Source organism: Pieris napi, chromosome 6 (assembly GCF_905475465.1).
Source record: "Pieris napi chromosome 6, ilPieNapi1.2, whole genome shotgun sequence".
Taxonomy (NCBI): domain Eukaryota; kingdom Metazoa; phylum Arthropoda; class Insecta; order Lepidoptera; family Pieridae; genus Pieris; species Pieris napi.
In genome coordinates, this window is record NC_062239.1 from 1,617,556 (window position 1) to 1,633,406 (window position 15,851).

At 32.6% G+C, this 15,851-nt stretch overlaps 1 protein-coding gene and 1 long non-coding RNA gene across 7 annotated transcripts in view; one reads left to right on the forward strand and one right to left on the reverse strand.

Annotated features, from left to right (window-relative positions):
* The window catches only part of LOC125050371 (acetylcholine receptor subunit beta-like 2), a 43,394-nt gene extending 38,047 nt beyond the window's left edge, over positions 1–5,347 (reverse strand). For all 6 annotated transcript variants that reach the window (XM_047650160.1, XM_047650158.1, XM_047650161.1 and 3 more), the window contains exons 1-5: positions 5,186–5,347; positions 4,651–4,844; positions 2,244–2,372; positions 1,187–1,348; positions 248–404 (exon numbers count right to left, since the gene is read on the reverse strand). In XM_047650160.1, the coding sequence (XP_047506116.1) occupies positions 248–404; positions 1,187–1,348; positions 2,244–2,372; positions 4,651–4,844; positions 5,186–5,237 (694 nt within the window). In that variant the 5' untranslated portion in view covers positions 5,238–5,347. The remainder of the gene's footprint in view (positions 1–247; positions 405–1,186; positions 1,349–2,243; positions 2,373–4,650; positions 4,845–5,185) is intronic.
* Positions 5,348–10,991: 5,644 nt separating this feature from the next.
* On the forward strand, positions 10,992–13,510 carry LOC125050375. Its single transcript, XR_007117137.1, has 3 exons — positions 10,992–11,101; positions 11,999–12,157; positions 12,912–13,510. It is a non-coding gene; the product is annotated as an uncharacterized LOC125050375 (long non-coding RNA).
* Positions 13,511–15,851: the final 2,341 nt, after the last annotated feature.

The following is a 15,851-nucleotide window of genomic DNA, read 5'->3' on the forward strand; positions in this document are numbered from 1 at the left end:
GTCGATTGCCCATACATGAATCACTGTTCCTTTATTTCATGCGGAATTATTCCGGTATGAATTAATGTAAACATACTAACACTTAGATTTAAGGTATTAAGCTGTAATTTACTAACATTGTTATGGAACCTTGTTTTCTGAATTAAACAATTAAATTAAATAAAAAAAATAATTGCATTTTTCTATACATATACTTTTTACATACTTTTCTATTCAATTTACTACCTTCTATTGTAAAACTTCTTACCAGAAAAGGGTTCAGGGCAACATGGGTAGTACTCTTCATTTCTCGTTGCTGGAACTTCGAGTATATCCCACTCCACAGACAGATAAAACTCACTCAAATCTATACCAACGTGCACCAAACTACTGCCCGGAGATTGATCCATGTGTTTGAGGTCCACCTGAAATTATTATTTAGTAATATAATTTTTCAAGAGCCTCAAAGACGTTTCAAAACTTCTAACCCGGAAGAACCGGAATATAAAGGCCACTTAAGATGAAGTTTCTAAGTAAATAATGAGTAGCCCAAAGACAGACAAAAGCGTTGCAATAGTAGAAATTACCTATATTACCTAATAGAGAACGCTAATATATTTAAAATATTAGCGTTCTCTATTAGAAATTATCTCTATTATAAATTATGAAATAATTAAGTTACGTAGTTCATGTAGTGTTTTTCTACAACCACCCTACATTGAGACACTCCTTTGTTGGTATAAAACAAACAATATTTTTTAATAGAGTGAAAAGGATTAATAAATCGTTAATTAATCAAATAAAGTATTCTTTCATTCCTTTTTTTAAATTATTTTTTATCTGACTGATAGACTTTATCTTCTTTATATATCTTTATAAAAGTTAGGTTTATTAATAATGTTATGTACATTTTCCTTTTCGCAACGTGAAGTCAAAGCAAATATACCAAATAAATAATGTATCTTATAAGAATAGAACTAACTATTATAAAGCATGAGCATGCTCTCACAACATGGTTGTACCTAACCAAGGTCCTTATTATAATAAATTATAACGTGTCACGTGTAAAATATAAGGAATGCAATAAAGATTTGAGTTTGAGTAAAATAAATTGGTATAATTTTTCGTTATTCCAAATGATCCATTCCTTTAGATTTGTTGTGTCACTAAGTTTACCAGGCGTACGAAATACTTTTTAAAATATTACCTGAGCCCCATTATAAGTCCAGGAACCAAACTTCATGAAGCATGTCTGCTCGTCGAAGGGGAAGTACTCCACGTTAATCTCACAGGACGACTTGTAAATGGCAGGCGGCTTCCAATTTACTTCTCCAGTGTATTTTAGCGTTGCTTTTGTCATTAGTGTAACCTGTAAAATATTTTTAATAAAAAATTAAACTAACTTTTGATGTAGGATCGTAGATGTATAAAATTATATACAAATTTATATAGTGTATATGTGGAGTGTCGAGCAGTGGCTTGGTGGTTTAGTTATATTTTTGCCTCGAATGTAGAACCGTCTATAGTAACTTAATTTGACAACCTGTGTGTGATGTGTGGAACACCAAGCAGAATTTTTTTACGTTTGATTCATGTTCAGTAAGGAGTTGTAACCATTACGTCACGTGTATAATGGTATAACGTGGTATAATGATTGCAGCTCCTTACAAACGTTGTGTAAAAAAACATGACGAATATTAAGAATGGCGGAGAGTTTATTGCCAGTTCTTCTCTTCCGTTCTACGCCCTTGATTTGAGAACTGGCACTAAATGTAAAGTTAGAATCATTTCATATACATTTTTTTTGTTTTTGACGAACATAAGTGTACATTGTGTTACATATATGATTAAATGATTTTTTGTATTTTGAGTAATAGCTGTAGATTATTGTGTTAAGTATTAATAATTGTAATTTGCATAAAAGAAATTTGCCAGTAACTGTGATTGTCATTATGATTTGGCATCCCAAATAATTACAATTATATTGTCACCAACTTTAAGACGGTTGGAACCACATAAAACAGATAAAATATTCATAAATTATACAGTTACATTCATTAAATAACTTGGCTCCATTTTTTAAATATTCGTTAACGTCTCTATCACCATAATGGCTTATTTGATTTATTTCCTAGCGAACAATAACCAACTATTTCGGGACAGAATCTACTTATCTAGTGCTAAATATGATCAGTGAAACACGTAGATACGTTTCCTCATGTTTTGTTGGGAGCATAAAAGTCTTAAGTAAAAAACAAAAATACCTCGTAATTTCCATCCCAATTATTATACAATACTATGTCTGGCAACCAAATGTGTTCTGAGGGTACGTACAACATCTCAACACCGCCATAGTCAGCTGGATCCCAGGTTAACTTGTAGTCCTGCCATTTCTAAAAACATAGACATTCCTTTTAAAAAATCAATAAACGATATTATATATTTTCCCTTTATTGGTTTTGGAAATTAATTTCAATATCTATTTACCATTGATTACCGCAAAAAATCTAAATTTATAATCTTAATATTATAATAATTAATAAAATAACGAAAACCAAAAATCGTTTCTACATATGTTTACGAATAAACAAGGCATATATCGACGGCTCCGGAGAACAAAATGATAGCCGCTATTATCATAGTTTTATTATTATTGCAAATTTGAGATCCTGAGGTGCTAATACATCTTACCATTTTTTTTCAGATTTTTCTTTTGTTTATTTAAAAAGTTAGAAAAAGATATTATTTTATTCAACGATTTTTTTGGATGTAACAATATACGATAACATTGCTTTAGCAAAATATTTTTCATAATCACGCACAATATCAGCTTTTATCTTAATATTCTAGTAAATAATACCTACCGCGTCTATGACAAACGCACTTATGTGAAGAAAATGCGAAGAAAAATTTACATTGAGCCAGAGAGAAGACATTTTGCAGCAGTATTATAAATTAGGAGATCATGAGCCGCAATGGCAACAGTTGAGAAGGTCAAAAGAATCAAGTTAGATCGAAAGAATAATCGCACCCAAACAGTCAAATACTATTTTGATTTACAGAAAGAGACAGTTCAAGTATGTAGGACCTTTTTTGCAAGCACTTTGTGTATATCAAATCAGACAGTTCATACGGCACTGACTGGTCATGGCCAGAGTGAGGGCGATTCGATGCATTCTACTATACTTAGAACGTAAGCTGAAAAACCAAGTTGTGTATACTCCAGATCAAATGTACGCAATAATTACCCTTTGCTAAAGTAAATGGCGAGAAATACATTATTAAAGAAATGTTACAAAGTGACTTCTACGACATAATAATAATAATAATAATTTTATTCATCAGACAAATACAGTCCATTGATTGATTAGTGAGTTAGTAACAATAGTTTCTAGTTTCTTATTAGGTTATTAAAAGAATTACTCGAGGACAAACACTGGGGTAAAGATGATGAAGGTAAGAAAATAAAGTGGTCTAAAATAATGGAAATCAATGTAACCAGTTCAGAACCATTCATCTTGCGGCTTAAATATAATTTTGACGCTGAGTATTCTAAGCTCAACGTGGAACGCCAAAAGAGATCCAAACGGGGTGACAGAGACATGCTTCCAATATACCCAAATTACCCAATATTTAATGACAGTCCTGAATTAAAAATTGTATACACGGAGACTCTGCCAATACGTAAAGCCCTACATTCTGATCTCATAAGTCTTTGTAAAACAAATGACATACCAAGCTACTATCATGGTTTCTATGAATCTCTTAAATTTAATGATGAGGCAGAAGCACCAACTGATAACTGTGCTGATGAAGACTATTTTTTTTAAATGTTGAGCAACTAATAAGAAGACTTTTTTTTAATTATAATATAGGTACTTTTGGATAGAAATTACTTAGATTTCGCTTATATTTTATTTGGAATATTAGGTTTTGTGATTTTGAATGTTTACTCGAAGATGCCACTTAATTATGAAGATTTGAGTATGGAGATAGATAGATTGATTATTGACTGATTTATTTGAGAGTGACTTTATGTTATGTTTGTTTGGTTATGGTTTGTTTTCTTGAAAAGTATTATTTTTGTCATCATCTTTGTTGGCTTTAAATGTTTGTCCCAATATAAATAACAGTTGATTATAATTAAGTAGTTTAATTTAAATACGTCTAATTTACTCATATCGTAAATTCATTATGTGAATAATAACGCGAATAAGATGATAATATTAGATTATCGACATTGCTGGAGAGTTCGTATATCGTAGAATAGCATGACAGGACTATATTACAATATTCGTATGAATGAAGTTTAATTGAGAAAAAAATGATAAGTGCATGTTAGCAACACATGTTATTGTTAAATTTAGTCTAATGTTTTATTTCCTAAATATCTCAAGTTCAGTGGAATCTTTTAAAATTTCAACTGAGTATAGAGATAACACTAAAAATTAGCTATCATTTAAGCTAACTCCCAAGTTCCTACCTAGGACCCAAAAGAAGTAATCTTATTAAAACGGTTTTTTAATTTTCCTGTAAAGTTGTGATTTTGCATTTATCATTTTATTCTCCGGAGCCGGCGAATTATATTTATTTGACCGCTCATGGACACCCCATTACCGGGCTATGATTGGATAATAAATAAATATAAATTAAAATATTCCAGGAATTTACCTGTTCAACCCATAGATTGGTTGTCATGACCTGATTCTTTAAATTGACCTCCATAAGTTGAGATAACTTTAGACCAAGTCTTACAGTTAATATATCACTAACATTCATGACTGGACGTATAAGCCTATTGTAATTACTGAGAAGATCATCGTAGAGCCGCTTCACATCGGGGTTTGCCTCTAATAGCTTTACACCTGTAAAATTAAAATAAAAAAATGATTAAGGTTAATTAGAAAAATTTATGAACAAAAAAGCTTTAAAATATTTCAAAAGAAATTACATATTGACGACCCAATAGAAATATTTTTTAAAGTACTTGACAATTTAATACAATTCACGCATGTCAAAATGGAACTTTGAATTCCGGATACAATATTATTTCGCTATTATAAATTCCGTGGGTTTTGTCTAGTAACCCATTACTAAACCCATAAGTAGTTGTTTCCGTATTCCAAATCAGCCCCTTAATGAATTTGTAAGTACTAGAGACTTAAGATATTTTTAAGGGCTTTTATTAGTAATTATTTAGACTTACCCCGGCAATTGTTTATGATATTAAACAGAGACCACACAAAAACAAACTTCATCTTAGTAAAATTTGTAGAAACGCATTTATACTGTGTTTTTTAAAGGTCTACGACAAACCTTACGTAGAAATGTACACTGTTGCGGGAATATAGTGGATTGAAAATTCTAACGATAGGGATGGCAAAAGACCAAAGCGCATGCGTAATCAATAGCTATTTCCCGCCCTTTTCAGATTTGAAATATGAACTCTATGATACAACATTTCACAAATTTTAAAGTACAAATTCAATTGTCAATATACCAATAGGAGATGCTACGACCTTGATTTATGTTAAAGCGAACTACGAGAACTATTGAAGATTGTATAATATATTCCCGCTGTTATTTATATAAAAAAAACTAGTTAAACCGGCGAACTTCGTACCGCCTAGTAGTCAATAAAATCGTGTTACAGATTACTATATATTATATTCAAATTAGTTTTCTATATAATCTAAACCGTTACTAAGGTCGAAAGACTCTCAGGTAGACTCCAATCCGAAGGGACCAAATCCAAAACAATTTTTTCCCGTTAATTTTTCGCATGCTTTGTGACCATTTTGTGTCGAAGGGGGTTAGACGATGGGGATGAGAACTATGTTTTATTGATTAGAAATAGTAAAACATACTTAAATTTATATTCAGAATTTTAATGGGCGTCACATGTACCGCGTATATAATTATTTTAAAGTAACGTATAGATAAAATCAACTATGTCAATCTCATTAAATATACATTAGGATGGTTTGTAATAATTATTCAGACATACATTAAACAAGATTTATTGACTTTGATAAACTAATTTACCTATATATAACGCTATGCAGCGTAGACTTTGTGCAGTGCTACGAAAGTGCTACGAAACGCTACATTTTAACTACTGGAGAACTGGTAATTAGGTATTTACTTATTTTTTAATAATTATAAATGACATATTTTCAGTAGTTTTGTGTGGAAATGATTCAGATTTCAAAAAAATATTTGAAAAAAACATACACTTTCTTCTTGATTTCTTCTATAAACCGATAGAATAATTATCGGAGATGGTTTTGACGAGATCGAAAATATTCACTGTCTACCCGCAAGTAGAGCTGTTTAATCAATTAGCCATCACTTCTGCTCATCACAAGGGATTCTCAGCTTATTATACAATACATCAATAAAATTTTCCATTTCCCAGTCCCATTAAAAATAAACTAAATTAATCATTACTGTTTAAGTAAATATCATTTTTAATGACTTAATGAACTGTTACTAATCTTAATAATATCTAATTATCCTTTGCGTTAGTAATTTCTTTTTTCAGTTAGTTTGTATCAGAAATCCTCTCCGGGAAAGGTCTCCTCCAAGGCTTGCCATCTTTATTTTATTGTGAAGCCCCTCTGTACAAGTATAAGCACGTCGTTTATCAAGTAAAGCATTGAATTAATGTTTTATATTCATCTATTTGTTTATCGTTTAATAGTTTATTTAATTAGTTTTGTATATTTAATGTTTATATTTCCTAGAAGAAAGATGGTTTCGACATTAGAAGAGTGGGGCTATTATGGTGTATTTAAATACGTTTGCCGAGTTTCCCGCTTCTTTGGTATATTTCCGTTTAAAATGTCACCTGAACCAAAAATCTCAACGTGGCAAAAGTACTATGGATTATTTTTCATCCTACCGTGGATAAGTATGTGTAATATTACTATAATAGTAAAGTTTTAAAGTTTAGTCTAAATTAAATATAAATGTAAAATATGCATACTTCAATAACTACTACAAAACACACAGAAACCTCTTGGCCGCAGTTAACGCAACTAAAAGATTATATTATTTTATTGACTACTGTAATATTAATGTCTATAAAATATCGTATTTAGAATAACTACATTTAGGGTCTGTTTCACAATGTACGGATAAGTTCTACATTAGTTCCAAATTAGCAATTTATTACTTATTGGTAGGATAAACACTATTGTTGCGTTTCACGACTGTCAGACAGCGCTATTCGTCACATTAAGTCCATCATAAGTTATGAGTCCGATGAAGTTTCAAATAGCACAATTATCTTCCAAATAATTTATGTGTTGCATAGCTATTTGGTACTTTATCCATACATTGTGAAACAGACCCTTAACCTCTTATTTGATAAAAAAAAAGTTTTGTTATACCACAGTAATCACTAAATTTGTCTTGCAAATCGAACTGCGATTAAAAAGACCGATTAGGTTAAAAAATAAGGAATAAGTTTTCTAAACCTTTTAGTGTTGTAAGTCAAGGTTTTTGTATTTTCAGATATTCTTTTCGTCTATTATACATATGGAAGGATTAAAGAAAGCTCTAGTCACATTTCGAGTGTGCTAAACATAATTTATACAACATCTTCACTATTGTATATAAATATTGCTGTTTGGACTACTCCAACCCGTATTTATTCCTGGTTATTGTGTTTAAGAAATATTGAAAAGGTACCTAATCATCTGCACAAAACGTCTCATATATATTACATATCTATATATATAAAAGAAAGTCGTGTTTGTTACAACACTTAAAACTCGAGAACGGCTGGACCGATTGCCATGGTTTTTGATTTGTTGGATTTGTTTACGTCCCGAATAGCAGAATAAGCAAAATATCGGATAAGTTATCGAATAACAATAAATTAATTAATTAATTTTACGAATGCAAAAACCATATGCTGCCATCTGTTGACAAAACTACGCATCATTTTACGTCGAATTCGTGTCAGTTCAAGAAATTCCGATCTTGAGGTGAATGAGGAGATGCATAACCATGCTTTGATCCTGATCAAAAGATGTTGGATATCAGAAAGAGCTTAACATGCAGTATCGCCATATTGACGCTAGAGAGAAGATGCCTAATGTGTAAAACTGCCATTCTTCTTTCGCAATGGCAAGCAATAAAACATTTCTGTATTTGCAAAAGAGTTGTATTAATGTAATACTTAACATTAATGAAATCCTAAAATAAGTTAAATTAAAGTAACAACGATATTACAAGGTTGTAGGGCGGAACGAAGTTGGCCAGGTCAGCTAGTTATGAAATATTTCTTACAGATAATAGTAAGATCTAGGAAAACAAAAGAAAAGGAATTGTTCAGTTGTATTTTGTCAACCGTCTACTTCTTAGCAGTATCATTTTCTGGCATCATACATTCTGTGGATGTGTGTAGGCTATTGGATAAAGGCACATACAGTAAGTTTTTCTTTATTTTACACTTTTAAGATGTATACAACGTAATGCTTATCCGATATAATGATTAGTTATTAAATTAGGATGTTGCAGAAAGCTTATAAAATGCTTCGACAACGGGACGGAACAGAACTAGAATGTAAGATATGCTACTGACATTGTCTGTATATACCTCAACGTCCGTCGTGCCACAACTGAGCGTTTTTCAAGGCAGTTTTTCCACGCACCACCACTATTTGGGACCGGCTGCCCACTGAAGTATTTCCGAACCAATTCGAATTAGAGAAAGAAAAGAGCCAACGCATATATTAAAAGGCCGCCAACGCACTTGCGAGCCTCGTGGCAATGGGAGTGTCCATGGGCGGAGGTATCACTTAACATCAGGTGAGCCTGCTGCCCGTTTGCCTACTATTACAAAAAAAAATATATATGCACAATATTCGAAAAATCGTATTAAAGGCGTATTTTGGTTTTTTACATTCTAACAAAAGGTACACACCAGTATGAAATTCCTACATTCCCCCCTGTCTTCTGCAAGCTGTAACGCCCGCCTAAGATTAATAAGGAACTTTACTTAGTATGTCAAAATATAATGAATAAAAATGTAATTATTTATAACGAGAACCAGTTTATATCCCAATCACCACGTCATTTCTATTTAATTAGGCTTTTGTTTCAGTATGCGTGTTTCATAAAGTTAACATCTCATTCTTTGATGGTATGTGTACGAGCTGTGACTCATTTTTATTCATGATACTAATATTTCGGGTACATACTGCTACAAAAATAATGAATGAAGAACTAAACAAGCTTCTGCATGAAGGAGGTATGTCAATTTATTGCAACTGGTGTTATTAACACACCTATGTACAATTTTAACAACCTCGTTGGTCCAGTCCAGACATGTTTGACTTGACATTGCTAACTATTGTATATAAGTACTAGCTGCCCCCGCGAACTACGTTTCTCCTTAATGCCAAGCCGACCTTTTTAGTTCATACCAAAAGTTGGTATTTTATTGTAAAATAAAATAGTAAAATTAAATAATTAAAATAAAGCTGAACAAAGTTCAGAACGATAGTATGTAAAGTGGTTACGAAGTTTATATTTTTATTGATAATGTAACTTTTACAGACGTGGACAAAAGGCCAATTTTGCGAAACAATTATATGATTGGCTCGACTCGAAGTTTTAAAGGTAAATTAAATAATATAAATTACACTTGATTTAAACCCTTTCAGGAAATTTGTTAATTATTAATTACATATATTCATAATCAAAAAGCCACTCGCGAGCCCTCTGGCCATTGTCCATGGGCGGCGGTATCACTTAACATCAGGTGAGCCTCCTGCCCGTTTGCCCCCGTTCTATAAAAAAAAATCACGAAGATTGATAATAAAAATATAATCTATCTTGTGCTATCCTCGCTCAACGAATAAGTATCGCAATACAGCGAGGAAATGCTGCCAGCGTTAAGGGCACACTGCCACAGGGAACAAAAGAAAACTATAATAACTGTATATTTGATTGTTATAATCTATCTTCTTTGTAATATTTTAAATAATTATTACATTATAACTATTTAATTTTCAGCCTACAAGTGCAGTCATGGACCTGAGAAAGTCCGTGAACTTTCTAATACCTACATGACAATAAGCGAAGTAATTAAGACAGTGATGGAAACAGGGGAAGTGGTCATTTTTTTATACATTATGTCTAAGCTTGTACGTTTGATGACTAGGGTCTACAACTATGCTCATTGGCATTTTGCGTTCCAGGATGTAGTTTTTGGTAAGTAGTTATAATTTAAGAAATAAATCAATAATGTGGAACCAGCTGCGAACTGAAGTATTTCTGAACCAATTCGACTAGACGGTCCTTCAATAAAAGAGCGATACAATTCTTAAAATGTCGGCAACGCACTCGCGTCCATGCGTGGCAAAATCATTTAACTTCAGATGTGCCTCCTGTTCGATGGCCCCTATAAAACACTCGTATATTACCTGATTTAACGCAGTTTTCTAGGGGTAAATTATTAATTAGGTGTTACTATGTGTTCCACGTACCTTACTCGACCTTTTAGATGAATCCTACCTTTGAAGTTGAAGTTTAAATGTCCTAAACAATCCTAGCCATGGACTTTTTCCATTATTATTACAATTGCAATAATATCTAAATTACACCCTTTCGCCTCTTTTTGTCAAATTATGTTTACACTGTCATGAAAAGAGACAGAGTACACATATATGAGTAATTCTAGTACTACTTCGGTTTATTTTTTATGAAGGAGTTGGGCTTCATCAATAGCGACGCAAATCACCTTTACGTGTGTTCAACTCTTTCTTTTACGATTTGGCATTATTTTACGATTGCTTTACGACTGATTTGAGCGCGACCGCCGCTGTGACAACGGCTGTGTGAGTTCGAAAAGTGAGTAACAGAATCTCAAGGCAGATCTCACATGTGATGGTTCAAGCCTTAGCTTAGACGGAGTCGAGACTTGGCACGAACTATTACTCCCGCGTGTGAAAATTCAATACGATTTTGATATATGTTCGAACTTACACCTTTTTCATTTTTAGACTACCACGTCATACTTTCAAGCATCATAGAGATTTTCTGGTGTACACAAACCACTGTAAAATTATTTCTTTTTTGCGAGGGACCTCATCAAATTCACAGCATGGTATGTACCTACGAACCAGACGAAGGTTAACTTCCAAAATATTTTATGCCAATATGGTGTTTATTTAATTTCAGTGATTAAAGGACCACAATGTTAGTAGTATGATAAATAACATTAAACTCTATGATATCCAAAACAACAATGCCAATGCCAACCTTTAAGGTTTGGGTCTCAAATGTCTGTCTGAAGCAAACTAGGTGATCAGCTTACTGTGACACACACCGTCTACTTTTTGGGTCTAAAGCCGGATTGCTTCACCGTACAAGCAAGTATAAAAGCGCACATAGACAGAAGTTCCATTGGTGCACAACTTTGAACCTACGAGCTCAGGGATAAGAGTGGCTCGATGAGCCACTAAGCCAATATTTTAGTATAAAAATGTTTAGTTAAGAACAAACAATTCTAAAGGTCAAATATTTATTCAAGAATGAGTTACCTCTACACATAAATCCCGCATGCAATAGCATTTAAATTTGGCAGTGCCCCGACACTGCGATAATAGATGTATAGGTTTACAGACCTTGATAGTAAATAATAATCGATGGAGGTGTATTGTGATGGCTGCTGTTACGAAATTTCAAAATATAAAAATGCTTTCACCGTATCTTTCTCTCAATTAAATCCTTGATCTACATAGAACTGAAAAGTTCATAAACAGCAGCTGTTACATTACAAAACGAATTATAAATCCTCAAGGTTACGGCGTCTGTACCGTTCAGTTTTTTAAATATGTTCTCAGTATGTTGTTTACACAATGTAAGTGTAGTCTAGGTCATTTGTCCTTCAATAAACTCCAACGCCGTACGGCTGTATCTATAAATTTTATTATTAGTTGCATTTTTTGTTTTCACGTTTGTTTTTCCTATTTATAAATAAATAACTAAATTAATATTTTAGTTGCAAGAAACTCAAGATTTAGTCGCAGAACTGAAGAAGAAATATCAAGAGGATAATATATCAAATGAGCTCCATATATTTCTTCGTTTGACGATGCTCAGTCGACCCACTTTTTCGCCGCTTAACGTGTTTACACTGAACAGGGGTTTAGTTGCTAAGGTAGGTATTTAGTGTCAATTCGGTTTAATACGATAAACCACTTAACAATTTACTTCCATCTTATATCATTATCTAGATTTTTTTCACTCTCAATGCCAGAGAATTGGTACGATCTTTTCTTGAATGACCCTAAGTTGAATTAGTTCTATTTCAGTAGGCACGTGTTTTCACTAAGTGATGGTGCGCGTCAAAAGCTTCCTTAAAAAACGCTTAGTTGTAGAACGACGGACGTCGAGCTGATACGAATGAAATTTCGTATTCTGTTCTGATGTCCGTTGATGAAACTACATAGGTATAGAGCGCAAGGAAACATATTTGATTGATTTTGCATGTAAAACGTGAAAACAAAATTAGGTCTCAAAGCGTTGATTTTAGATAAGTAATACTATTATATACTATACAAATATTGGATATTATATGTAAGTATATAAGACGTTTTAGAAAATCTGGGCTCTAGGGACATTTAAGACTGTTTTTTTTTCATCTTCAGAGCTCTAGCTTTAGAAAGTAATAGCTATTTTTCATCAAATAATAACATCGCTTAGTCATGGTTTCACAAAGCATTAACGAAAAAGACTAATTGTTGTAACGTAAAAATAAACACATTAAAAGGTTTTACATGCAAAGGTAAGATTCAGAAACAAGACTTATTCACGACACAGAGAATCAAGATAATTATTATTTATTTGTTTAGAATAGCCATTCCATTTCGTCAGTTTCAGTCAAATGTCGTTAAAAGAATTTTTTTTTTTAGATACTCGGATGCACCGCAACATATTTCGTGGCTTTTATGCAACTGGATATAAATAAGAATTAAAATAAGTAAGAAGAGTTTGTCTATTATAGTATTAACTTAAACATTATTTTCAAAAGGCAACTTAGTTCGCGTGTGTACACATTTAGAATAATTTACTCTTAAGGAAATGCTTTGAAATTGTGTTTTTTTTAATGTAACAAACGGCAAACGGGCTAGAGGCTCATCTGCTGTTAAGTGATAGATAGATAGATACTCACATTATCAGATGGATCATAAGTGCGTTACCAGCCTTAGTGGTGGTGCGCGGAATTTACTGCCTTAAAAACGCTTAGTTGTGGAAGGACGGAAGTCGAGGTGATACGGATTGTATTTTGTATTCGACTTTGACGGCCAATGATGAATATCAACTGCAGGTATTTATCCGAACAACTCCTCTGAACACTCTCCATGCTAAATGCGGTAGAAGACGCCCACTTCTGTACGCAACGCCAAGGGATCAAGCTCGGAAAGTGACTGATCATCAACGATTCGAATCGTTCTTCGTTGAATATGGTCAAGTAAAAGGAGCTAGTACTAAGCTGCTCTCACAGAGTTGCAAGCGGTGGCTCGGAGTGAAGTCCGCCTGAAGCCCGCATGAAGTACCGTCTCGCCTTGATGAGCACATTAAGCTTTTTAGAGGCTAAATTTCCTTCCAAATGACTGTGAAGGTGAATATCATTCGATATGTCAACGCCCAGTATCCCGATGTTATCTGAGGCTTTAAGGAGAGTCTTTCAAAGAGAAGAGCGACAAACGGTGATTTTTAGCCAAAAACGCGCAAACTAGTGTCTCGGGGTTAAATTGGACTAGATTTAGTCTACCAATATAGTCTAGTCGATGACGATCTTGATACTCCGATCACCGAGAAAGCTGGAAATCCAGTTGCATAATTTCTCGGGGAGTCCATAGGCTGAAAGCTTCGAGAGCAGTGCTCTGTGCCACACCCGATCGATGGCCTTCGCTATATCCAAAATTACCGCCAGCGCCTCCCCCTTGGACTCAATTGCCTCACCAGCTGAGCGACGGCGAAAGTCCACGTACTGATAATCGCTAATCAGCTGTTGGCCTTCTACATACCTCAGTAGCTGAATTAAGAACGTAGTCATTAATTATCAGTTATATGTTTCACTTTAAAAAAAACAAGTTTTTAAAGTTTTCTCATTATAATGAAATAATAATTCTAATTCTAAGTATTATCTAAAGTAATATATTTTTCTTGAATTTTACATTTTAATGCGTTAAGCACTTTAAGAAGTTTCTCTTTCATATTTAAGATAAATATTTGCATTTCTTCTATTAGCATTAAATAAATTAAAAGTAAAGATTATGACGCTGCCTTTCTCTACATATTAGTTATAACTAATAGATTATTATATATTAGTTATAACTAATATATAGAGAAATAATGTAAATACTAATATAAAAATTGTAGTAATATTGCAATTGATAGAAATATTTTAAAAGCAAATTGACGTGAGAGTTATTCACATTTTTTGAAAATCATTTTAATTAATATTAATTTGTGTCAAACATTGACACGCCCTGGAATTTTTAAAATCTTGAATGTACAGTATAAATCATAGATAAGCTAATAGAATTATTTTGTTATACCATATATTACGTTTCTAGAATAATATTTAAGGTTTTATCTTATGTAAATTTCTGTATCAATTCTTTCGCTAAGTATTTCTATAATTTAAATAAAAATATGGTAAAATTAAAAAGTCTTCTTATTAAACTTCTTTACCCCTAATTAGTACACGTAAAATCCCCATAATTAACCGTCTAAACATCTTTCATTTTTCTTCTTGATCTCTCGTAATCATCACTACCTGAAAGCAGATACATAAATACACACTAATATACGAGTAATAACATTTGAATAACATCATATACTCTACTATTTTAATCTAATTAATGAAACTCCACAAGAAATAACCTTACCGTCTACTGGATATTTGGGTATTGGCCACATGCTAAATGGGTAAAAATAGACACTTAGTACACTTCTAACGGTTATGGGATTTTCTTAAGTTTTTCGCTCTGCAACAAGTGGAAATATTTCCGTTTAATAAATCAGACTATCTATAATCAGCTGAAATAATATAAAAATGTTACGCGTATTAGTATTTAAATTAATTACAATATAACCGTATTAAAAAAGAATTATTTATCGCTAGCCCTAATAAGGTAATATAAGTATCAAAACGCTCAGTTATTTATTAACTCATATTCCGTAACGCCTACGCAATAAACTGTATCAAAATATTCTACAAGCATCCTATACCCCATATAGGATAGTGTTGAGTTTGGCAATAACCAAGGGAATGACCGATGCCGGCTTCCTGGTTCACGGGAGGAAGTCACACACAATGTCATTGGTATTATGTCATCTGAATAGTTATAGCATAGAATAACCGAAGAGGATATTATTTTGTTTCGAATCTCTAACACGTAATATATAATTGTTACATTTAAAACATTTTTGTTTTATTTTTATCAAAATAAGCTGCCATTACAGAACGCGGCAACATATACAAAACAACACATCCACATTAGACCAGTGCAGATAGCCTTTAAAATAAATAAAAAGTGAAATAAATAATAGTAGGATGAAACCTATTGGAAAGGGAGGATAATATTATGAAAATTAAAGGAAAAATAATTTACGGGCGATCTGAGGTCGGGGGGGTAAAAAACGGTTTATCTCGATTTCCGGCAAAGATTTTTGAAATCGGTCCAGTAGTTTCGGAGCCTATTCATTTCAAACAAACAAAAAATCAAACCTTTCCTCTTTATATTATTAGTATAGATTGAAATTAGTTTTCTATATAATCTTAATCGTTACAGTTCATAAAAATAAAAAATTAAATTAAATAAGACTCCTAGGTCACAGGA